General features: G+C 39.1%; 1 protein-coding gene across 2 annotated transcripts; it reads right to left on the bottom strand.

Moving 5' to 3' along the window:
* Positions 1 to 157: 157 nt before the first annotated feature.
* On the bottom strand, positions 158 to 26,605 carry mroh1 (maestro heat-like repeat family member 1). Of its 2 annotated transcripts, XM_008298770.1 has the most exons (45): positions 26,523 to 26,605; positions 24,663 to 24,774; positions 24,322 to 24,467; positions 22,422 to 22,553; positions 22,142 to 22,304; positions 21,031 to 21,129; positions 20,670 to 20,821; positions 19,636 to 19,776; positions 19,366 to 19,458; positions 18,335 to 18,413; positions 17,432 to 17,545; positions 17,274 to 17,347; positions 16,981 to 17,103; positions 16,415 to 16,522; positions 15,994 to 16,138; positions 15,782 to 15,822; positions 15,255 to 15,396; positions 15,054 to 15,106; positions 14,718 to 14,825; positions 14,093 to 14,212; positions 13,863 to 13,985; positions 13,619 to 13,765; positions 12,528 to 12,554; positions 10,747 to 10,869; positions 10,530 to 10,609; positions 10,017 to 10,158; positions 9,696 to 9,791; positions 9,188 to 9,292; positions 8,713 to 8,848; positions 8,283 to 8,395; positions 7,925 to 8,077; positions 7,695 to 7,751; positions 7,293 to 7,390; positions 6,955 to 7,120; positions 6,541 to 6,710; positions 6,318 to 6,455; positions 5,922 to 6,036; positions 5,607 to 5,753; positions 5,448 to 5,514; positions 5,131 to 5,252; positions 4,121 to 4,270; positions 3,851 to 3,985; positions 3,603 to 3,705; positions 2,738 to 2,803; positions 158 to 2,641 (listed from the first exon to the last, which is right to left on the bottom strand). In XM_008298770.1, exons 2-45 carry the CDS (start codon positions 24,682 to 24,684, stop codon positions 2,565 to 2,567), a joined length of 4,911 nt encoding a protein of 1,636 aa, XP_008296992.1. In that variant the 5' UTR covers positions 24,685 to 24,774; positions 26,523 to 26,605; the 3' UTR covers positions 158 to 2,564. The 2 variants fall into 2 exon arrangements, with proteins under 2 accessions (XP_008296992.1, XP_008296993.1); XM_008298771.1 differs by lacking the exon at positions 12,528 to 12,554.

Raw genomic sequence — 26,605 nt, 5'->3', positions numbered from 1 at the left:
GAGGCAACAGTGCTACCAACTGCGCCACCTTGCAGCCCCCTTTCCCCCCAAAAAGTACAATTCTGCACAACAAAAATCTACACTTTGCTATTTAAAACAGTTATTGAGTATTCAGAACAGTGAGAGAATTACGAAAGAAATCACCAAAAATGATCAGTTATGTTTTAATTGATCGGTTTATTTCTTTGTTTTAAATACACTGATTGCCATCATCCACACTCTCTTTTGGTCTGGACATGAGAAGTGACATGCACACATTCACACATTTGAAATAGCCGTACCTCCCTGCAACATTCATACTGACATTTTACAACATTCAACATGTTAAAAAACAGACATGAAAAATCATATCAATGGTATAAAGTTTACCACAGCCTTTAAAACAAAGAACATGGCTAATTGCTGCTCACCACTCACCCTGAACCAAGCCATAGTGTTAGAAAGTGGGGGAAGCCGAGAGTCCCTGTGCGCAGAGCATTTTGGACAACAAATACAGAATCAGGAGAAGCCTTCTGTACGCGGTTGACAAATTTACGGCATTCATTTTAGTTTCCTTTTCTGGCAATCAAAAACTTCAAAACATTGGACTTGCTGTTACACTTGCTGAAAGCAGCTTTTTTCTCACGTGCAAAACAAACAAAAAAATAAGACTCACAACTTTTGACAGAAATTGGCTTGCCAGATCAGGGACTGCATGGCAGAGCTTAAAAGTGCAACAGAAAAGAGGTATATTTCACAACAAACAATGCATTGCTTTCACCTGATTCTCTACATTTTTGTCACCAAATCATTTCAAATTGAGACATGCAAAGGATTACTTTCCATCCCTCCTTGACAGCCTTTGAGTGGATTAATTTGGAGACATAAATATTGAAGTTACATGTATAGACAGATGAAAAGACATACTTACATAATGCACCACTCACACACATATTTACACAATGGCACGGGCCTGCAAACCCACAACAGTACCCGAAAACCACCAAAAACCCAAACAAAATCATTAACAGCATCTCTTTAAGACTATTAGAATATATGATACTCGTAAACTTTTGGCACTGGTTTGAGCATGGTTACACTGGACGGTTTTACCTAAAAACACGGTTAAGTAATGGTTTGATTGCCTGAATCTGGCTAATTTAGAAGAAGTTGGTCTCATTTCAGTAACACTAAATAAAGTTCACCTCTCTGAGAGTGAGTTGATGTGGCTGGTGTGTTTATGATGGCTAACACAGAAGATTTGGCAACGTTCTGGTGTCAATGAATGTTCAAACAGAGCATGGACCAAAATCTTTGTGGCATGTGAGGTGAAATTTAGCCGAGTGCAGATAAAACAGAGGTCAAAACAGCCTCATGAGGCTGACGAATAAAACGATTGTTCCACCAGGAGGTATCCAGTGGCTCCGTGGAGCTGTAGGGGTGGCAGTGATTTAGAATAAGCATCATTATGGTTTCAGAATGGAGGTAAACTCAGCAGCAGTACATCAGAGGGGTTCAAAAACCTTAAAGAGGTAATTGAAGTGAAAATACTGCCTTGTTATTGCTGGTTGATCTGACAGCTCAATGATATGGACTAATGGACACAGCAATGAGACCACCCTTTCTTCTTTTACTTACACCCTCCAGACACAACTATAAAATTTAAAGCACACCAGCTAAGTCTGGTATCTGTTGCAGTTCTTGTGCATTTCTTTTTTATTATAGACTTCATATGGAGTCTTCCATATGGTAACACACATCTAACTGATCTAAACATGCATAACTGGATCTTCATGGAGGGAAGCTTAGAGCTGACTGAAGGATCAAAGGGAAGGTCTTTAGTACACTAAAACCAAGCCCACAACACTGGATCTATCTCTAACGGAGAATGTCAGGAACCAAACCACTGACATTATCACAAAATGCTCGTATGACTACACACACACTTCAGCTACCAGCCAGACTCATGTGAAATCGTTATGTACTTCAAATATGCCATACTCATTTGCACATACAATATATGAAGAAATATATTTATTCTAAAAAAAAAAAACTTTTACTCAAATTCAAATGTGTTTGAACCTTTGCATTAGAAACTTCTTGATATATTTCACTGATAGACGCAGTATGTCTCTGATATTGTCACACTGACAGATCGCTAAACGCTACAGACGTCTATCTGGAAAGAGCAACACAGTCCTTGGTCACTAAAATGTAGTTAAGAATTAACGCTTCCTTCAAGTACCAGAGTAAAGCGTCAAAAGAAGCGAAACAAAACTGCTAATGGCTAAATATATGTGTACATGTGTGTATCTGATAGGTGTTTTCAGTGTTTATCGGTTGATTGATTAACCGGATTCCACTCCTCGTTCTTGTTTTGGTCCCTGTTTTGGCTTTAATGAATGTTGCAGTTGCGCTATTTCGATAATTTTACAATGACTGCACAATTTAACACAGTGTGCTGCATATTTTTGTAAACTGAAAGCATACATGTATTGTTTTTTTAAACATTATTATTACTATTTTGCCACTACTGCCTAAATGAAAAACTGATACTTGTATGAAGGTGTGTGTCTGAGTGTGTGTCAGTGGAAGTGTCCCATGGCCTCAGCAGCCTTCCCCCTCACCACAGGATCTGGGTCTTGGAGCAGCATCACTAAACCTGTGAGTGAACACACACCAAAATACAGTTAAAACCAGTGAATAAACTGCATGCAAAGTGATTTTTTAAAGAGATCAAAGTAGTTCCTTGCATCACCTTTAGTGATGGTACCCATGTTGAGGTGGGAGAGATGTTCCTCTTGAAGATTCCCCAGCAGGAACCCTGATGTTAAATACATTGTCATTATAATTAGGTCTTAGCATGTAGAATCTCATTTGTAAACTGCTTAATTTGCATATTATATACGAGGTGTGTCAGAAAATTTCCAGGACTGGTGTCACAGAAGATATATTTCAAACCTAAACTACAAGTTTTCCCCCGCAGACGATCAATCAGCACGTCTACAAAGAGATCCTGCGGTGTTTGCTTCATTCAGCGTGCGAGACAAGGCGAGAGTTGTGGCAGGACAAGTCGTGGCTGCTTCACCATGACAACGCGCCTGCTCACAATGCCCTGAGCATCCCACAGTTCCTGGCTGAGAAGAACATCGCCGTGCTGGAGCAACCTCCCTACTCACTCCACCTGGCTCCCTGTGATTTTTTCCTCTTCCCCAAGCTCAAGGGCGTCATCAAGGGGACCCGTTTAGAAGACGTGGACGACATCAAGATGGCTGTGACAACAGAGCTGTGGAGGATCCTGGAAGAAACCTTCCAGGAGTGCATGGCGGCGTGGCAGAGAAGGCTGGTAAAGTGTGTTAGACTCCAGGGAGATTACTTGGAGGGGGAAAACTTGTAGTTTCGATTTGAAATATATCTGTTGTGACACCAGTCCTGGAACTTTTCTGGCACAAACCAAACTTACAGAGTAGCTGCTATTAGTGTGTTGATATTGGAATAACAAACAAGAACTAATAATATCCCTCATTTTGTGTACAGAAAAAAAATATTTTGCATCTTAAATCTTCTGACTTTGTAAAGAATTTAGGATCTAGAGTGGATGTGGAGTTAGAGTGCTGCAGTACCTATGAACATGGCTGCTCCTGCTCTGACCTCAGGCCAGTTGCTCTTGAAGAATTGGATGACTGAGATGTGGTAGAAGTTCAGCATACCAGGAAAGTCCTGAATCTACAACCCACAAAACATGCACTGAACATCAAACAAGAACAACTACCTGTTATTTAGGTTAACAATCTAATGAATCAATGTGGTTGATCCTAAAAAACACACAATTGTCCTCATTTCGCCATGCTTAAATTTGACTGTCTCTCACCAGGTATTTTGTGAGGTCATTGATGAACTCTCCATAGTGCAAACTCTTGTCTTCATGCAGGTGGTTCTGAAACATGGTTGTGATCTGCTCTGATCCCACCACGGGAGCACACACACGCATCGCATATTTACACGCCTGGAAACACGGAATCAAAAAAGTCCATCTTTAAATGAAATGATGTAGGAGTTTGCCCTCCACAAGTGAGAGTTATCCAAAGTAAGGAATTCAAACTACTCATAAAGTTTATGTGTGTGTGCTTTCCTACTGTACCTTGACGACCTTCAGGTTTGGGTCAACCAGGTGCAACAGCAGGCTGACAAGAACATTGTGGATCTGGTCTTTGAAGACTGACTCCCCTGAGCCAAACTTGGACAGGTTCCCCATGAGAAGGATGGAAGCACAGCGGATATCGTCATTCTCCTGGTTGAATACAGAGTCAGAGGGTACAGTTAGAGTTGTATGTGTCTAAACATGACAAAAACTATTTTCTTACATGACTGAACAGAGGAACACGACCTGACCTCAGATCTGACTGATTAAAATAAAACTATACTGTATGTTGCACCAAAGCTGGAATAATCAATAAACTACTCCAGCAGTGTTAATCCTTTCACATTTTTCTCACTATGGGCTAATTTTTCACTGTAATATAAAGTCCTGCACGTCTGTGGAAACAGTACAACCATGGTTAGAAGTGAAGAGAACTCAAAGATGTCTTCTGAGAAGTAAAACAAAGTTATAATGCCATAAATCATAAAAAAGACACCTGTAATCAATACGTACAACACTTTTCAATCTGCACACACAATATAGATATTTTACTACTTACTGTTTTTTTTTGTTTCCATACTTGTCTTTTATCTGTTGTGTGTGTGAACACAAATTGCAGTTCAGCCATAAAGTTACAGAATTTTTGTTTCCTAACTTTTACACACAGCTGAGTCACTAATGGCTTCATGGTTACACCGAGGAGTGCAACTTGTTGTTTTTCATTTTCTTTCTGTTGGTTCGAGCAAAAAGCTTGTTTTTGGCAAATTTTGAAATGCGACAGGTAGAATTAAAGATTTTATGTATTTAACCGTATTTTTCGTTAAATTCTCTGATATCAAGGACCACTGCAATGTTGAAAATGTGATGAGTCTTTCTGTTGTTAGAGTTTCTGGCTTAGATTGATGGTGTAATTTTGGCTTTTTTTTGTTTGTTTAGAGGGGTAATATAAAACACACAAACATATAATCTTATTTTTGAGAGTTATCTTGAAAGATTAAGAGCAAACTTACACTTTCCAAAAATGGTTTAATCTTCATGAAGATGTAGACCACAAGCAAGTGGACATTCTTCTTGTCCAGGTGGAGGAGAACTTTAGACAGACCAGACATAGCCTCAAGGGTGATCAGTTTACCTACAGAGGACAGCAGAAATTGTACGAGTGACTAATCCAGGGCGACTGGCTGAATATGTGGTATGATAAACATGATGGATGTGGTGACTGATAGTAAAACATCTAACCAGTACACTGTAAGATTTAGGAATCAATAGAGCTAGAGTAAACATTACAGTAGCTTTACCCTTTCCAACAATTGACTTGTTCACTCACCTGGATCATCTTTCTCCTCCATCCCTGAACTCATGGCTGCCAGCAGCTCTTTGGCATATTTATTCACCTGGTGGAACAGGAAAGCGAGACAGAGAAAGCTGAGTGACCCAGAGTCCATGCAGCAGCACCTACAGCATATGTGCTCTTATGTGTTTGCACCTTTTCAGGTGATCCCACGGCTATGTTGCCCAGCCCTCGCACAGCCAGCATGCGGACCGTGCAGCAGGGGTCTGATATCCTCTCCATCATGTTGTTCATCAGCACATCAATTAACATCAACTCTGTCACCACATGATGGCTCAGCAGCTGGAGTCAAAAAATAAGAGAGAGATTTTAAAAAAAAAATTTAAAAAATAAATAAATAAAAGTTGTGTTATTAGTTTTCTCAAACTGCTTGTCAGCATTCTTTATAATCTGATAATCCATTTGGTTTCATAAACTAAATGAAGGTTAGTGATATTAAAAAAAAATCACCTCAGAGAAGAAAGCAGTGACAGTGACTCTCTGACATTCATAGATGTTGTTCAGGGATGGACACAGACACTCCACGATCGCAGGCAACCTGGGACCAGCATGTTTAGCCATCGCCCTGTAATATAACATATATATATATATATGTGTGTGTGTGTAAGGATAGTGTCTGAGTTTAATTAAATTTTTATAATTAAGCTTCTGACATACTCATTGTCAAAGACAATTACACAGACCTGGACCCCTGATAAACATGTACACACAGTTTCTTTTAAATAAATACTTCAAGTAGTTTGGCAGGATTTCCTTGAAGTATCAACCTACTTTTAAGAATTTTACTGGTGTGTATTTCTGACGAGGGCGTCCTCTTAATGTCTATGTGTGTGTGTGTCTCTATACCTTGCTAGTAGTGTGACTCCGTTGATGTGTGTGCTGGGTTCCCTCATTGCATCCCAGGCATTATCTTCATCCAGTCTTTTCATCACTTCATCTAACTGGGCTCGCGCCAACAAAATTCTCAGCGCATCGGCTGCTACCCTGGAACAGAAAAAAGGATAAAGTTAGACCTTTCAAAAACTAATATAATACATTTCATTAGCCAAAAAAAGACAAGGATGCCTACCCTGCTACATGTATGGAGGCAGTGTGTTTAGTGTTGCTGTCTTTCGGTGCCGAGACTCCAACACTTGCTCCCAGTCTGACAGTGAGGCAGGAGAAGAGCTGAGGAAACAGGCTGACTGCTGGCTCCTGACTTTGGCCATTTAATAACAGCTCTTTGAGACCACATGTCATCTGAAAATGAAAACAGACACACAAACAAATGCGGAGAATTGAGATTTATCCGACATCCATTTTGTGCAAGTTGTAAAAAATAATCAATACAAAATTCAACAACAGCACCTAAACAAAGGACAAAAAAATCTGAACCTCTTATGACAGGCTTCAACCTTAACGCACAGAAGGGACGCGTGAGTCTGCGTAAAGTAACTGTGTCTGAATATCAGCGCAGTCAGTGACACGTCTGTTTGAGACTTACCGCCAGTGGCTGATTAGTGGCCACCTTTGTTGTCCCTGCTCTTATCATTGAGTCTTTCTTGTCTGTGTAGGGCGCCATGATGAGAAGTTTTTCCATCACCATCTCTATGATCTGATTGGCTACGATGGGGTCTGCTCCCAAAGCCATCCACATCTCACTGGTCCAGCTGCACAAAGAAACAAATAAACTTATGCGTCTTCCAATGACATTTTCCTAAAAACTCCTAGCACCAATAAAATGTAGGAAATTCTTGCATCAGTGAGTACAAAAAAAAGCAACTGACAATAAAAGAACAGTAAACAGAGCAGTTAATATATTTTTAATTATTGTATTCATACCTGTCATAAGGAAGTGGCTGGTTAACTAGTGTATTGATAACAATCTGGAGATGCTGAGAAGCCAGGATCAGTACCGTCTGTCCCACTGCCACTCTCACCTAAACAGCAGCACAATGTAACAGTTTTTCAGTGCGATTTCATTATAAATCGACCATGTATAGATAAAAGAGAAACAGAGAGTCATTAGGTAGCAATAAAAAAAACAGACTAAGATAGAATTGTGCCACAAACTCTTTATTCTTCAAATTAAGCCTCAAAAGTGTAATAAAATCTCCAAGTCTTTGTTATTATAAATATAATATGAGAACAAGAATGTTTTTGAAGAATAAATGTTGTTAACGAATAATACATGGATAATCCAAGATATGACATATGAATATTTGATACCATGTATGTTCTTACCTGCTCTTCTGTGATGTTCTGCAGACGCACATGTAGCACCTCCAGCATCTCAGGGACCTACAACACACAACATGCAACAAACAAATACAGACAAAGACACAAAAAAACAAACAAGAGCTGTTTATGGTAATCCAGTACAGCAGCTGTGTCTCAAACACTTGATATCCAGATAAATATATAATCATAGACCTGAGCACATGCAGAGAGCTGTGTAAGTGTGTAAGTGTTACCAGATCTTGTAATCCACCTCCTCTGTTCTTCAAAAGAGTATTTAAGATGACAGACGAAGCTCTGCTGCAGTTTGTCTGACTATCAACCAGCCCTTCAAACAGCATGAAGACGAACGTCGTAAGCTGCTGCTGAGGCAGACGCTTACTCATCACCTGACGCACACAGAAAAATATGTTGTTAGATGCAGTTATAGGACATAGTTAAGCAGAATAAAAGTAAAGCAAGAATTGCAGAAAATGTTTGTTGTGAAGGACCAAAATAAAGGACAATAATCTACATTTGCAATGAAACACAAGTATTAAACATGTTTAACTATGAAGTTTTTTTTTAAGCCTTGCTTAGTGGTACAAAGTGTACCTTGGTAAGGTCTGAGCAGGTCTTGTAGAGAACTGAGTGGTCAGGGTTCTCTAGCCGATCTTTAAAGAGCAGCAGACTGTCCACTCCTTCGTCCTTGTAATCTAAGGAGAATCCTAGGAAGCAGGAACAGTTGAAAACATAACATTAAGTCAACACATTGTGCAGACAGTGTAAGTTGAATATGGACTAAATAAGTATTGATAGAAATTTTTATTCAAATAATTGAAAATATGCTGCACAACAACATAATTGTTAACAGACTGGTTTCAGACTAGCCAACCCCTACTCTGCGTCTTTTCAAAACTCTGTACAACAGACAAAAGACAGGGCCATGACCTAACATTCAGACAGACTTTCATAAATGAAATAACAATTGCTCTAAAAATAAACAATTTAAATGTTAAAAGGTCAGTGCCCTACACGTCTGTACCTTCATATCGTAGCTGTATATAAAGTAGTGAGTATATACAGTCGATTGCAGCAGTGCGCACAGTAGGGTGAGGGTCAGAACAGCGGGGAGACAGTCGACCCAGCAGAGCTCCAAGGTTGTGGAAAGAGACCATGTTCTAAACAAAGATGCACAGAAACACACACAGATGCACAGAAATAGCAGTCACTGCAAATGCGGGTCTCACAAAGTGAAGACAAAGGATATTAGGTTTGTAATAATTTAGGCTTGTAGCAGTTAATATGAAAGTCGTACATTTTGCATCACATGATCATGTCACAGTTTCTGCAACTAAACATTGTGCTGTGCAGGCCGGGGAAGGAGAAAGTAAACGATTGGATATGATTTGATGACAGATTCAGTAAAGAGTTATAATTGTCCATGCAGGCATGTGTAACTATATATGTGTCATATTCAAAAAGGTCCACAATATTAATGTGTTTGTGCGTCTGTGTACCTTGACAGTTAGGTTGTCCAGATAGTACGCCAATATGTGAGCAGTGGCTGTGATAGCTCTCTCCCTCTCGTGGTCCTGTCCAGAGCTCAGCCATGATTCAATGTGCTGCACAGGACGATAACACATCATAACAGACACGATAGAGACACTAAATAATACAGGCAGCCAGGGCACCGATTATTTATGTACAGCAGTTCACAAAAATATAACTGAACAACAAATAAAGAAGTCAGAGAGGGAGACACAAATAAGATGGATTTGTGAAATTGGTGTAGACGACAGGACTGCTTGTGTAAGCACAAGTAGAAACTAAAATAATAATGCTGTGGCAGAAGAAGAGCCTTAAGGCGTTCAAAAATAAAAATTAAATACTTTTCAAAGTTGTGTTTTTGCTAGAAAAAAATAACCCTTTAAAAAATAAAAGTTAAAAACAAGGGCATTATGCTACAGTACAACAATGAACTGCACAGAAAAGCAAAGCTAATCAGACTTAAACACCAGCTCTCACCTTAAAGACACTCTGCAAACCATCAGGTGTGGGATCCTTGGCCACTACACTCTTCAGCAGCTCCTGCAGAGCAGCGAATGTGTCTCCATACAATGCCTGCACAGATTTACCAGAACACATTAGTTTGACAGAATGACAGCATTTGGAAAAACATCACACATGGTTCATATAGGTTAACATGGATAACTGAATGACAGGGGTTAGGAATTTAGTTGAGAGTTTTAAGATTAGCAGACTTAGACTACTGTAATGGTGCTGCTGATTTGTGACGCAGCACCAACACTGTATGATGGGCACAACTAACTGTATGCTGTACTTCACCTTTCTCTGCTTGGGGTCAAGTATCTCTTCTTCTTTAGTTTTCTCTGGAGTGCTTGTCTCAGGTGGCAGAGACAACGCACTGTTCACACACACCTTCAGCAAGTCAAAGCTCTCATTCTCACTTAGTGCAGGGTCCAACGGCCTGAAGCACTCAAGTCAAAGATACAACATTGGGAAAAGAATGAACCTCCACAACAGTTTTGTGTGATTAACAAAATCAATGACCATTCATTTTAAGTCAACCAAGTGTCGGCTTATATTTGTCATCCGCTGTGTGGTTCTGTAAATATCATTAAAGTTTAGCAAAGGAATTCCTTGAACTGAAATAATTACATACCTACACATGATATCGTCAGGGTATTATTATGTAATTTCAGACTAACGCAAAAGAAACACCGGCTTAGAAGTCAGCCTTTTATACATATGACAACAAAATGTCACAATACCCATGTCTGGAAATCATTGTGGTATTAAACTGCAAAGTTCAATTTTTTTTCCTGAAGTGAAGGATACATGAGGGCAGCACAGGCATTCATGACGAGATGGCGTACCGGAGTCTTCAATGAATCAGCTGGCTCTGCCTTGATAAAATCCTGACCACGATAAACATTAGAGGGAACACAGGTTAATTAAAAAAAAAAGAAAAGAAAACATTTTTATACTTGCAACTTTAGAAATTGCTGTAGAATGACAAAAAAGTTGTCCCTTTATTTGTCTATATACTACTGACCAGCATTACAGTGATGAGCTCCTGCTTGCGAGAGAAGACGTAGCCTTGTTTCTTCACACACTCACTGATGGCTTTGGCTATGAGCCCAACACTCTGGATCAAACTGAGTTTCATAGTCAGGTCCTGGATTAGGGCAACACACACAAATGCACAAAATACAGACAGACAAAAGATATACAAAGACATACAAAATTTAAAAAAAAGACATGCACAGAAAAGAAATTGGTGTCAGGAGACATTTCAGAAATTGTCATGAATGTAAAGAACAAGATGCACTGCAGCCCCCTTTAGCAGATGCAACTCTACAAATTGATGAGCAAAAGCAAAAAAACAGGCCAAAGTCACTCCAGTAATACAAAAATCAACCAGTCCATTAACGATTTAAATGAATCCAATCACAACATTGTAGATTGGCCCTCCATGCCTATGGATGGAGAAAAGTTTCAGTATTTTGTGATTAGAGGAGATTGGTGCAACAGCGAACCATCTGCAGGCTCTGGTCTAAACAGTGACAGATGAGTTTGAGGCCTGGAGACATAAGAAGTTGTTAGATTTTAGCAAGAAATCACAAAAGCCCGTTCACACCGTGGGTGAGTCATTGGTGAGCAATTTAAGAACAATCCAACTTCAAGCAAAAGACCAAAAGAAAGAAGAAACAGAATCAACTGTGAAGAATACAGTAAGATGCAGTTTAAAATGATTATTATTTCTTTATAGGATAAATCTGATTTTAACTTGAGCTTGAGGAAAATAAGAAAATCTCCACTGAAAGGCAGCTTGTGGCAGCACATGGTAGTTTTTTAAAACTATTTGCATCACACAAAAGCAAAATGTTAGGAGCTTGAAGCTGCATGACGAATAAAACGTTGTAAGATTTGCTTCTTTGACAAGGAGCTCTCCTTTGAACTCCATCAGAAGGAGTTAAGTATTGCAGAAGGAATGTTGGTTCTTTATCAGCTGCAGTCGATAAAGTTTGCAGTAATGGCTCCATTTTTAAATTCTTTGAATTCTATTTGGGTCAAGTAACGGCCAGGCTGTAAGGGTGATCGTAAAGGATTTCTGATTTTGTCACTGATGGAGTGATTCAAGACATTTTGATACTTTCCTGTGGTAAAAATTGGTCACGATTGGATTCCATTAGAAGTGACTAAATTCAAGCTGATCTCACCAATTGTTCTCAATCAATATGGAAATGACAAATTTTAAACTGCCACCTTATAATCTTACACGGGGCTATCCTACATATGTACATAATCTTAGTGAGGCATCATTTCAACCATACATTTCACTGGGGTAGAGCATTTCCTTTTATTACAATGAGCAACAGCTATAGTCAACCTGTAACGTTAGCTGTGGTCAAAGGTTTCTACTCGATATTGTTCCCACATGTAACACAACATAGGACCCTTTTTGCTCTAATAGTAATAACTGAAAAATAAAACACAGCCAAATTGTGCTTTTAAAACCAACATGGGTTCCACCACAGCAGACTCCTTTTTAATAATTAATAATTCATAAATCCCTTCAAAAGACATGTAGTCCGGTGCTCTAACTACTGTGAAGCTTCATATAGACACAGCTGAGATGAGTGAAAGCTTAAAGCAAAAGTAGTTGTTTGATCATTAAGACTTTCAGGTAAGATTTTAGTGACAACATCACCACAAATGTGCTGAACAGAAGGTAAAATTCAGTGAGAAAAGAGAGCAAGATGAAACTCCAGAAATAGTTAACTAGCAGACAACGACGGAAAACTCAGATTCCCTCCTCTCCTTTAACGATACCTTTGTCTCTACTTTAATCCCCAGAACCTGTATGAACAAGAAGTGATAAAGTAATGAGCATGCATTGAAATACAGTCCCGACACCTGAAAGATGAAGGTGTTATACCTAATATGCTCCTGACTCAATGATGAAGTGTCCCTCAGGTGAGTGTTTCACTTAAACATTTTTAAAATAGGATACCTGCTGTATTGGACAAGCATCTTTGATCGAAGAAAAATTACAAATGTTGTAATGTATTTTATTAATCCATTTACTACAAATATATCCAGGAATTACCCTAACATGTTCACACTATCTAAAACCAAATTGGAAAATGATTAATGACCGCTCCCAGATTGATCATGCCATCTGCTAATGGCGCATTGTTAATATGGGACTGAACATCGCAGCAGTCAAATTAGCTGGATGAATGACGGCTTTAATTAAATCCTGTTTTAAATTAACATGCTAACAGCGTTCAAAGAGACGGGATCAATTTGGAGAAAGAAAATGTACTTGAAGCAACACTCTGTAACCACATTCGCTGAAAAGATCTTGTAGCTCAAAAGAGTTGCTACTAGCAACCATACACTAGATGCCCGCTGAGTAGACTAAAATGAGATCCAAGCTGTAGAATATTGTGGTATTGAATGGATCGTTCATATAAACTGTATTAGCACGTTAATTCAACACTGTACAACACAAGGGATTCAACTAGAATATAGTAATCTAATTTGCATTACAAACAGGGTTGTTGTTCACTCCTAAAATGGACTGTATTTACAAAAGCCATTTGAATGATGGGCAACATTTGCCTGGTTACTGCACATGATATCAGAAGTGGACCTGTTTAGATTAGATACACCAACACACTTACACCACTATTAGCTTGTGCTTCACAAACTGTTACGATCACTTCAGTAATACAGGAGTGTGTGACTGTGCGCAGCAAGATGTCAAATTATGGGATCCGAAAACCTCAACTAGAGACTGCAACTCATGTTTCTCATCAGTATCATCACAGTTTGGAGATTCTCTTCCCAAACCACCCCTCTACAACAACCAGGTTTACTATATCATCCCTGCCTTTCTCCCTGTGCCTTTACATTACCTTGGTGTTGAAGTGTTTGCTGATGCAGCGAAGGATGTCCTGATCAATGCGGTTCAGTATCTTTTCTGGAGGTGCGTTCACAGCCACCTGACCGTAGCACAGGATTAACGTACTTTTCACCTTCTCCACCTCAACATCATTACGTTCCTGTGGTAAGAAAAGACAGGAGAGACTGAAGCTCTTTTTACATTAACAATGACAAAATAAAAAAGATCAAAAGAATCTTGTCAACAGTTGTTTTTACTTTGAGCAGGTTGAAGATGCTTGGTGATTTCTTGAAGGCATCTGATTTGCCAAACTCATCCAGCTTGGCTAGAGTTCCTTCTAAGTGACTGTTGGCACACAGACCAATGCCCATAGCAACACCCTGATAGAAACAGATGGTGGAAATCCAAAATTAAACCTTAAACCTGCGCAAGTGTGAAAACCAATGGCATGTCGTCTGTGAGAGAAACAGCCATGACATCTGTGTACCTCTCTTTCTACTGCATCATTGTGTCGCGCCATGAGAAGGATTTCCTGCAGCTGTTTTTTCACCACTTCTTTATTGAAACACTGTTGGAGAGTCACTCCTATGCATCGATACAGGAAGCTCTAAAGATGGAGACAAACACAAACTGCATTATTGTCATGTATAGTATATATTTTCCTTGTCAGTGTTCTTCCCCTATCATGTTGCAAGAACATGTCAGGCCAGGTTCATTACAGGTGTTCGAAAATCCTAACAGGTTTTGAAATCAGGTTGCATCCCACACATGGAGAATATTCACAGACATTCTCTTAAATCTCTAACATGCACACCCTACAAGATTGGAAAATAATGGCACATTACACGATACATACAGGACATTACTTAGATTACAATGCCAGCGGAAGCAGTGTGCCACCACCAGATCTTATGGTAAAGCAGATTTAAGCAAAATAGAGAAAGTGGTGCAAACACTTGCTGTAATGCTAACAATATTTTGCAGTGAGGGAAAAACAAAAGCAGAAAGAAGGTGAACTGGAGCTGAGATTTAATATTTAAGAACCATTAGTGGGGCCTTAGCAACTCAATTGTTGGGTGAAATAAGACTGTTACTAATAATAAAGCACCTACCTTCTCCTCTAAGAAGTTGTTATATGTGGAAAGGTATCGTGTTGACTCAGCTGCCAACTGACACGACCACTTGTCATCATTAATCGTTGCCAGGGTTTTAGACAAGAGCTGGAGACAAGTTTAGCACATTTAGAAGGACATTTCACGAAATCAAGTCAAATTTCAATATTTCCGTAACAACACAGACAAACAAAGCCGTGGAGTTTTATCGTATAAAAAAACTACCTACTAATGGTTGCAAACATCTTTCGGTATCTTCACAAATAAATGGGAATTACCATAATATGGATACATTGTAGTAGGAATAAAATCATATTCACACATAGAAGAGCACACCTTCAGTAGCTTCTCATCCCACTGCTTCTTTTCCAGACTCTCTGCCGTTGACTCTGTTAACAACAACACACAGTCAGACAGCTCGACTACCACTGTGCAGAAACCTGCCCCCTAGAAAGGCATTATTACACATAAACGCTGGTTTCCTCAACAGCCATTATTCATTGTAATTATACACATAAAAAGATTATATTTCCATACCCTCTAGTAATGAAAGCAGAGGAGGTATCTCGCTGTCCCAGACCACCTCTGTTTTAGGGTGAATGTTGGTACTGAGGACCTGGAGGAGAGAGAGGGATGGAGCTCCATGACCTCTGCTGCTGAATGGAAACGCTGCATTCACCTGGAATAAAACAACAAAAGAAAGTCAGAAACACACATGACATGAGTTAAAATTGAATATTTAAAGCAGCTAAAAATATTTGTAGAAATTGTATATTACAGTAATAATAGCTTCAGACTGTAGCTGAGTCATTACAGGGAAAATACTGTAATACTTAACAACTGAAGATTAACTACATATATGCTACTGAGGAGTATTTAGCACAACTAATGTAACTGTCAAGTTATTTATTACAATTTGTTTCTCCAGCCAGTGTTAAAACTAGATGTTCAGCAGCTACATTCTACACTGTAGATGCAAAAGTAAATCCAGTATAGCCTGTGCTCTTAATACAGTGGCTCACATTGAATTCACCAGAGTTTGAATAATGTATGAATGTACTTACCAGCAGTCTGATCATTAGTGTTTGAGGAGATGACAGATTGACTGGTGGAATAAAGAAAAGACACTTTTAGCTTAAAACTGATCATACAGAAAAGACAAATCACCACTTTAAATGCTGTTTTATTCCACAATCACACCTCCCATTCCAACACGGAGCCACAACAGCAGATAAATGTCACATTTTACATAAATGAAATGTCATGTTTTACCTACCTTCTTGTGTAAAGTCTATTTGGAAGCTGGGTTCCTGGTTGCTCTTTTTCTTGTTGCCCAGCACTATCAGACTCTTACAGAGAGGAGTCGTGGCATTGCTGTACTGTGCGGGGGTCAGATAGTACAGCAGCTTGGGCCATAGCACCTTGAAACGACAACATATACATGTTAAGTTTCTCAGCAATTGATCTATTTTACATACGCAGTAAACTTCAACTCCTGAAATAAAACAAATTCCTAACCAAGTACTTGTGAAAATCTGGCTTTGTACATGCACCACAGTGAAATAAAATCTTGATCAACACTTGTAGGTCATAGATTTTCTCTTAACAAGGGAACATGATTATGGATACAGATGATTATTTATCAACAGATCAGATGGAGGTAGACAGACAGGTAGACAAGCAGACACAGTACATACATCAGCTAGTCGTCCAACAGTGGTGGTAAGGAGGTGAAGGGTGTTGTCACACATCATCCTCAGAGCCTCATTAGTCACCTCCTCTGGATCTGTCAGCCTCTGATTTCGCTGGGGACAGACGCACAGATTGGAATAGTTATTTTACTTTGACCACCTTCAGCAGCTCCTCTGTGATGCAACATTTTCAAATCTGAACAAACAGCTTCTTGATGTGTAAGATCCATCTGCAACATCTCTAATCTGTGGTGTTAGGACCTCACCTTCTGTAAACATGTTAGCTGCGGAACTGCACTATGAGTTAAGAGCATTTTTTCATTCCATACAATTCAATGACCTCATGTATGTATAATACTAAAGACTATTGGTACTGTATTTGTACTGTACAAAAGTATGCAGTTGTATATGGTTGCTTGCATAACAGATGAGTTAGAAAATAAAATATTACTTTTGCTTTATTATTATCTAAGCCACTATACATGAACATACAAACAGTAACAAAATTATAAACATGTTTCACACAAATCTAAAAAAAACACACATTGGAATGAACACAAAAGAGGCTGTACCTGGTATGTGTCAGGTAAAGCACAGTGCTGAACTATGAATCTAACCAGTAGCTCTCCTCCCTCTAACTCCAGGTAGCCGTGATGAGCCATTGCACTGATCACTTGAACCACGCGCTTCTTCACCTGAGACACAGAAATACAGTCAGACACGGTGCATGTAATAAAAGAAGTATGACAATCTGAGCAGCTATTACCTTTAGAGGGAAAATGCAAAAGAGAAAACCCAATTTATGAAACAGCAGATAGTCATGTCGAGACTTTAACAAAAATCTGAGTGCTTCCATGTGTGTTACCTTGTTGCTGTGGTCAGCCATTGGCTGTCTGATGCTGGCCAGAATCAACAGCTTTTTGGTCTCCATTAAAGAAGCTTAAAGTACAGATGTAAATATTCAGTTAGCAAAACAAAATACCAAAATATGTCATGTTTGGGTATGTTATTGTATTTCCTTACTGGCGGAGTTGATGAGGTGCCGGAGCACAGACAGGGAGCCCATCCTGCTTCGCTCATTACTGTTCTCCAGCTTCTGAAGCACAAACATAACCAGACGGTCTGGGAAAGCTTTAGCTGGAGGGAGAGGAAGTAGCAAAATAAATTCAAATGCGAAATGCACAGATTGTCACAGAAATAAAAGCAAAGTTACTGTCTCGCAATTGTATGCCATTTACAGCGAGTGAAATTGCAGTTTACATATCTAATTATGCTTTAAAGTACTTTATTATTTCCTCTGATTAGAAATTTGTGGCAAATTTTGTTAAAATCAATAAATTAATTACTATGTCATGTTTATGTGAGGTCACATTGACCTCGACCATTTTAAACAGTTCATCCTTGAGTCCAACTAAACATTTGTGTCAAATTTTAAAAAATTTCCTTAAGGTGCTAAGAAATATTGTGACATGGACAGACAGATGGATATACAGACAACCAAAAAACATTATGGCTCCAGTTTTGGTTTTGCCAGTGCAGAGGCAAAAAAAAAAACAAGGGCAAAACACAAGCAAGACAAACAAGTTAAGAGAGCGGGCGAGAGAGGCCGACCAACTGTCACAGGTAATATGATTATCTTGTGGTGGAAACTGAGTCTAGCCGACTAATGCATGATCTTATTACTGCTCTTGTGACTCCATAGAACTAAACCAGATAGAGAGGTCTGCTGCTGTGGGACAACATTTAACTGTTAACATACTTTGCTTGGTTCCCACAGACCTTCTCCTTTTACTGTTTTCGGAAGTAGCACAGTTTAAAGCTATAGCAAGTCAATGATCAATAGACAAGTATGACTTAGGTTGTTTTTAAACTTATTATATAAACACATTTGATTTAACACAGAAATAAACACAAAAAAATGTGTACCAAGCAAACTGAAGCAGCGTAGGACCTCATTGTGGTTCTTGACAGTAGGAGGGTTACTGTAATCAACAGGGGCAGACACCTGAGGGATACAAAGGGACATTGTTAATTGTCAGTCAAATAGTAGGACATTCATATTCAGCTTAACTAACTCACATTAACATGTTTCTTTTCTATGAGGTAGTAATAATAATATAAGGAATATGATAAGAATGATACAGGAAAATAACAGTATAAATGGCATACAATGACTATTATTTGTTAGTCCAAGGGAGGAGCTAATCACACAAGGTAGTGAGACATCACCTACTTTAGGTAGAGAATAAATTAAGGACCGCATTTTTAAAAGTCACCAACTGAATTCTGACAATATGTTGCTAAGCAGCTATAAAGTGCTGCGCAATATTCTTTGTCCTCAGGAGCAACCCTGCAATGCCCATGGATCACACACACACATTTATCACTGACGAACTTGTGGTAAAATTTTGCAACACACATCGGGCCGAGTGTCAGCTGAGTCACACGGTTTTGAAAACATCTGACTACAGTGACTCTCTGGCTATCATTTGACACATCAAAAAGAAAAAAAATATACAGATCAGCAACCCACAAGACATAATCTAGTCCACTATTTAGCTACCCAACAGTGAGCTGTTAATTAATTAATTAACTAATTAACAGCAATACCAAGACCCAAAGAATATATTACAGTTGGTGTGAGGGCAACAGATTCTTGTGTTAATTTGTTCTTGGGCATGCCCAGTAGGGTTTTTTTTGTTTGTTTGTTTTTTTCCCAGTAACGTTACAGTAATAGAATAATCACACTATTTTGATAATGAAGGATATAATCCAACTACTTACCTAGCATTTCATTATAACCATTAGAAACTATAAAATCTCATCTTTTAGACAGGTCGGCATTTAGTGTTCTACATCTTCACAATTTTTCATGAGTGTTTGTGTCATGCATCAGTCATGTGGTCGACTCAAGGTTACAGCGGCAGTATTCATTTTAATATGTACTTAAAGCATACCTGTTGATGCAATGCAAAGAGTAGACTTTCCAGCTGTGTCTCCAGTACTCTGCTGCCCATGTTGACAGAAGCATCGATGACTTGGCACAGACTCTGTTCAGATTGAGGACATGAAATAATTAAACTTAGACCAACTTTGAAATACCGCAAGCATTTCTGTACCACATCTAATTTGTCAGGAGATTTTCACAAATTAAAAGCCTGGACACAGTTAATCATAAATTAACACAAACTGTAGCCTACTGCACTGATGCTGCAGCCTATACCCACCTTGCTAATAATGTAGTGCTCGTTGTTTTTCTTGTATAGGGACAGGAAAGCAGGAATAATTTTGGGGATCTGCTCCTCCAGTTTATCACTGGCCATCAGATGGCACATAGAGCCCACTGCCTCAGCCACTGTCAGCCTCAACTAAAACCCACAGAGTTAGAAAGACACACACGTGATGTGGTGAAACTTTAAACATCAGCTAGGTGTGTGCAGTCAGGGAGGAAACAAAAACAGGAACACCAGGCATTAGAACTTAAAAGATAACACAAGTCGTAGTCATTTGTTAACAAACTGCAAATCCACTTGGACATGTCTTCACAGTTTTACACTCTTCTTTAGACATGAGGAATGAACAAAAACAGAAGTGATTACAGTAAATGTTCTGTCACAGTACAAGCGGCTTTCTGAGATAATTTAATAGACATTCCTTTCTGGTAATATTGTTCCAATGAGCCATAATTAACTGTAATGATTTGCCTGCCTTCTGTAATATAGGACGACAGCACAGTGGTTGAATTGTTAGACTCAGTAAACACTGTTTGAGTGTACACTCAATACAACCCCAATCACAACCTTGTGTGGCTACTATGCTACTGTGATCCCACAGAAAATGTACTTTCTCAGGCTCTATCAGAGTGATAGTGGTTTCCATGTGGTTTTACTCAGTTGGGGAAGAGAAAGTGTTGTTACAGTGCATTTGCATTAAGCCATTACAACTTTTTATAGACAATCAATGACAATCTCTCCCTCATATCTGAGAACCTGATTATCTCTTGTGAGTTTTAGGAAAAAAACAACTGTAATAAAAATACATCTTTGGGATTTTTTTGGTAGCACTTGTTGTCTGGAAAGATTCATGTATGACATGAATTGATTTATGGTGATTTTTTATGTTATTTTTCAGGGCCCTGCATTGCGATCTGTCTAACTCTTCATTTCTGTATCTAAAATGCAAAATATCAAGCTTTAAATGACCCATAACAGCTTTCCTACATGCGTGCTTAACCCTCAGTGTCACCCTACAGCGATGTTACCTTGGGCTCCCTGCTTTGTAACCAGTTATTGAAGAGGATGTCAAAAGCAGCATAGATTTCACCAGAGAATGTGTCTTTTCTGACTGTTGGATCTGGAGCCTTGTCTAAGTTTGCCAGGTACTCCAAGATGCTTTCACTGAAGTGACACAGAGCTGGAAGGAGAAAAACACAACAGAGGGAAACAGAAGAGAAGGGAAAGTGAAAAACGCGACATGATAAAACACAGAAACAGAAAAGGAGGAAGTGGAAATTTTGAAGTTGCTATGTTTTTTATTTGTTCAGGCAAAATCTGAACACAGCAACATTCACAAATTCTTTTGAGTGATTATTAGAATTTATAAACATGTTTGGCGGTTCTTACCAGAAGAAAAGACCCACTTCATGTTGTCCTGTTTGGCCATGTTCAGCATGGGCAACATGGTGCCAAGAATAGCATTCAGGAAGGGTACCATGCCATAAACTAGAACAACGAAAGAGTACAGAATTATTGACATTTTATTACTTACCACTTCCCCTATAAGGCAGGGACATGTAGACGATAGGGGGTTTTTTTTGTATGTTGAAGGAACAGCATGAAAATTTCTGCAATTCTGGTGAATCTTATTTTTACACAGTGCATAAACAGAATAAATTCATTAGCAAAGACGATCTGAAGATTATAATGTGGATCGAAATAGATGCAACTCAAATGTATCTCTGTAATGGTACTTTAGCAGCAAAGGACAGCTACTTACTAATGTGTGACACAGACCAAGGTGATGCAAGGTTTTGGGTTTTTTTTTCTAATTTAATATGATTTATTCATTAGCTCTTGGCATTTCTTCACATACCCAAGTTGACATTTAGGATAAATAACATCAGCTACACTTTATAGGTGGGATACCCTAGCAAAAGGTGGCTGAAAAGAGATTTGTTTTAACTAATAGTGTCTGCTTGCTGTGTTTGCTATCCAACATCATCAGTTCAGATATCATAGTTTGAAAACTATATTTATTTATTCAAGCTTGCTAACACAGTTTATACCATTGCTGCTCTTATAGTATAGATTTAGGGAGCATATGAGTACAGAAAAGCAGCTGGCCTACCTACCTGGAGCACAACTGATTAGATAAGCAAAAGACCTCAGAAACTGTGGTTTGGCTTTAATGCAACCACCACTGATCAAAAATAGGAATATATTAATGAGGACAACAGCTCTGAAAAATTCTTACTGCTGCCACTACCAGCACTAAACTGACTCATCATTTACAATCCACAAAGAGTGCTTCTGAACAAACATATTCTGGAGTTGTGCAAAATCTTTGGCCTGTAAATGCTGTTTCTGGGCAGGTTTAACTGGGTCGTGTTTTTCCTCTGAAATCTCTGAATGCCTGCTTTGTGAGCCAAAGTTCTAACTTCCTGGTCTGTATTTGGTCTTCTTATGGCCTTGAAAGTCACATGTGTTTTGCTTTGTTTGGTATACAGCTTCTTACCATTTGAATCTGAGAGGTTAGCTAGTGTTTTGACCACAAAGAAGTGCGGTAGGACCCCTGGTTGAAACTTGCTTAGTATCTCCTCCATGATGTCATTGATGTGCTTGTTACCCACAGCAACCAAAATGTTACTGGCTGCCTGCTGCCAGTCAGGGATGACATCCTGAGTCAACCAGGAACATAAAACAACAGTAAAAACAATGTAAGGAAAATACAGTCTGAATTTTAAGATACAGAGAGCATGTACTTTGTTATGAATAATTAGAATGACACATTTCACCTTTGATCGGGTCATCTCATCTGAAGCCAGGGAGATAATACTTTTTATTCTGGGAGAGCTGATATCCTCTATCCTGCAGCCAACAATCAGCTCAATAGTCTGAAGAATCACAACTCTGTGGCTCACAACCAACTATAGGAGAAGGAGGAGAAGAAGAGGAGGGTGGGAGGAAGAAGAGGAACAAAAAGATGAGGAAAAAATAGCAGACAAGTGAAGGAGGACAGAAATAACAAGATGAGGTTCCAAACACAGAAATAGTCTGTGAAAAAGGACTTCTTAAGTGCTGCATCACTGATGTTTCCTAAGACATTTCCTCAGTGAAATGATGCCATCAAGTGATAATCTCAGGCTCTGTGGCTGTGACAGTACGATAAGATGTTGCAGCATCACATACAGACATAAGCTGTTTCAGAGCTGCATGGGAGCATCTCTAAGTAGAAAATATGCTCACAAACAAACAAACAAACAAAAACAACAAAAAAAAGGCAAAGAATTGAATTGAAGGAGTCTTTTGCCTTTCAATCTCAAACTAGAATGATACATTTTTATACTTTTTCAGTTTAATAATTAGACAAACTATATCAGTAAGGTAGCTCATTGGTTAGCACTGTTGCCTCGCAGCAAGAAGGTCACCGGTTCGCGTCCCGGTAGAGACGCCCGGGATCTTTCTGCAGGAAGTTTGCATCTCCCCATGCGGTTCTCCAGCTTCCTCCCACACAGTCCAAAAACATGTTGAGGTTAATTGGTGATTCTAAATTGTCCATAGGTGTGAATGTGAGTGTGCTTGGTTGTCTGTCTCTAAGTGTAGCCCTGTGATAGACTGGCGACCTGTCCAGGGTGTCACCTGCCTTCACCCTATGTCAGCTGGGATAGGCTCCAGCCCCCTCGCGACCCTATTGAGGATTAAGTGGTGTATAGATAATGGATGGATATCAGTAACTGTACCTACTCTATGGGCTAAGAAGAAGTAGAATTGGTCACTTTTTGCTTATCAGCCATTTCAGTAATTTTACAAGCAAAACTTAAAAACTTCAGCATCTCAGCAATGATGATTTGCGACTTTACTTTGTCTTATACAACTGCAAAATCAAATGGTTTGATTGTTGATCCAACAAAACAAGCAATACACGAAGGTCATCACAGGGTTTCAGAAATTGTGACATTTTGTAGGCAAATTGTTAATCTGTGAAATCACCACATTAATTAATAGTTATTTATGTTGCTTGACCACGATTTGTAGAATTTGATCCCCTGTTTTCTTTGCGATAGAAACGCACAAACAAAAGCTTATTGCTATTTTAACATTTTCTATATGTGTGAACCTCCACTAGGAATGTCTTGACTTCTGCAGCATAACAAGCTGGCAAACCACATGCTAGGCGCTCTGACAGGCCTTTTTAAGTCTGACCAGGTTTAACAGATTAGCAGCAGACTATTGTTAGCTTGGGTTACTGGAGTCAACACATATCTTTACTAAAAGTACATTGTTCAAGCACCACTTTTTTAGTGTCTGCTGAATTCCTGCTTCATGTCAACATATCAAAAGGCAGTATTTGAGAAATTAAATTAAGAGACGATTAGTGGAAGACTTCATATGTAGCCTTCACTTTGAATGTGTACAGTAAGAACAGTCGGCCAGATTGAGCACCAGATGTAGTTCTGATGTGCTGTTGTGGTATTTTTGACACAAAATAACAACACCAGCAGTACATAACACATTAAATATTTACTTGCACATGTAGTCATGCACACAAGCCTACAAGACCCATTTGCTCTCTTCTTGGTAATATGCAGTAGGAGTACTGATAACAGCAGCAGTTGTCATGGTATGTTTCAACAGGCAGCCCTGCTCTGTAGCTGAAACTAACTGTATAATAATGGAGGTATTCAGGGGTTTTACCTTGGGATGTTTCAGGAGGTAGTCCTGACACATGGCTAGCACTCGGTCTGGCTGCTGTTTTCCCAGGGTCAATATAGACTTTCTGACTTGCTCCTGGACCTCGGAGTCTTTATCGTTGGCGGCATCTAGTAGAGCCAGGGTCACCCCTGGAGAGAAAACAGCAGAAAACAGAAACATTTCTGAGTAGAGAGTTGAAAGATGAAAAGAAATGACAAATGGATAAACACTAATAACTAGACAACATTTTAGACAAGTGAGCAAGAAAATAATTAACTACCAGAAAACGACTTGAACAAAATATGTATGACTTTGCATTCATAACAAAAAGAGAAGGGACTCACGCTCTACGTCTGTGTCGTCCATGGTGGACACCAAGAGGGCTGGCTTCCTGGAGCCACTGGTTAAAGATCGATCTTTTCTTCTGGAGCACAGATGGGCAGAGGCTGTCCTGAGCTGATGAACAGAAGATGTGCACATAAAATTAATATACTATCCATATACAGAAAAGCAAGATTCCACTGAATTCCATTTTCTTTTTTAAAATTAGCAATTTGTGTTGGCATTTCCATATGATTTCAGAAAGTATGCTGATTCATCTGTTAGGTTGGAAACAGAAATACTTAAAATGGTAAGTATTTCTACCCTAGGCACAAAATATGCTTGTCTGCTATAACAGCATAAACAGACCTGTGAGAATCAAAGGAATAAATGGAACCCTTGACCCCTGCAGTGAGGAGATCCTGTGGTTCTGTTGGGCCGTAGTTTGCTTTGGGTTGTAGTTGGTCTCCCATTATAGAGGAGAAGGTCATTGCAAAGCAACACACAGTTGTCCAGAGTGATTATCTCTACCCCATGACAACATGTTTTTATCCTAATGGCATAGAAAATATATATTACTATTAACCTCTCTTATAAAATCAGGATGACAATATCCTGTCCATAGGGCATTAAGTGTTACTGAATGGTTTGATGAGTATAAAAACAATGTGGAATCTATGCTCAGAGAGTTGGAGATTCAATGCCAAGATACACTGAAGCTGTTCTGTTGGCACACAGTGGCCCAGCATCTTGCAAAAACACTTCATTATTATTATTTTGTTTCCTTTCAGTTGTCATCCCTCTGTGCCAAACTAGAGTGTTGAAATTTCTACAGTTTTAGTGATTGCAGCCCCTTCATTGACTAAAATCCATGGAAATGTTTTCATTTCAGTCATTTGGATTTCATTTTAAAGACTGCAGCTCGTTTAATTGCAAAAGAGATCATTTCTTTATTATTATTTTTTTTTTACATAAAAACAATCTGTAAATTGTAGTCTAAGCAGATATGTTTCACATACCAAACACACATACTATTGCATATAATCATTTCAAATGTCATGCCTGATTATAATAAATAAACTGCAAACATTTCTTTGGTCACAATTATTTGGCTAGAGGAAACATGACATTTTCACTAAGATTTCCAAGGACATAAAGTTGATTCAGATGAAAGCAGATTTGTGTAATCTGGGCAATATAGCTCTATCAAGAAGCACACAGTCCTTTTTTTTTGGCAGATGATCACTTTTTGGCACAACAGTCTGATAGCAGTCTGCAGTAAAGCACAGAAGCCTTCAAACACACCTGACAGCTGATGCTCATTCACTAACAGACCGAGCAGACAAACCAGCTGACAGTTAAATAACAACTGACACTCACCTGTGTGGCAGTTTCTCAAAATCAAATATTATATGACTAATGATAAGTTAATTGACTTTCCAGGCAAGAAACCACCATGGACCGTTGAGATACATGAACACACTTACGTCACACCAGCTTTCTACACCTACTAGAAACGGATACGAGGCAGCTAACTCGTTCAGTCACTTTATACATTCATGAGGCTGGAGAAGAAGAAAAAAAAGATGACACTGAAGGCAAACACACTTTGCGGCAGTAGCTTTGTAAAACAGACCGAGTTAGGTTATTTGTAGGTGGTGTTAGGATTTAACATTTACCTTTCACCTGCTTGGGAGGTGATGCCGCTGCGGCGAGCTAACCCACTGACACACGTTAGCATGCTAACCTAGCAGCGGCTGCTACGGAAGTGAGGCTAACAACCTAATTAAAAGAAAACTACACCCCCGCTAAGAAGGCCAACTCAACAACTCTACGTGAGCGTCTGGTAAATAATAAACTTCCACCACAGGTGGGATTCTTACCTCGGTGGAAACAACAAGCTTCTCTGTCAGTGGCACAGCTGAGCCTGGCGATTGGAGTCTGTGGCTGCAGGTGTAAACACGCC

This window comes from Stegastes partitus, unplaced genomic scaffold (assembly GCF_000690725.1).
Source record: "Stegastes partitus isolate 25-593 unplaced genomic scaffold, Stegastes_partitus-1.0.2 Scaffold1349, whole genome shotgun sequence".
In the NCBI taxonomy this organism is placed as follows: Eukaryota; Metazoa; Chordata; class Actinopteri; family Pomacentridae; genus Stegastes; species Stegastes partitus.
Note: the sequence above shows the minus strand (reverse complement) of the source record. Positions and strands in the feature narration are given on the sequence as shown.

Excerpts from the sequence above, each read along its gene's own strand:
- mroh1 (XM_008298770.1), bottom strand. The coding sequence starts at position 24,684 with ATGGACGACACAGACGTAGAGC. Across the intron at positions 13,766-13,862 it reads GCATCTTCAACCTGCTCAAA|GAACGTAATGATGTTGAGGT; the intron begins GTAAAAACAACT and ends TTCTTACCACAG. Across the intron at positions 3,986-4,120 it reads CAAACCTGAAGGTCGTCAAG|GCGTGTAAATATGCGATGCG; the intron begins GTACAGTAGGAA and ends CCGTGTTTCCAG.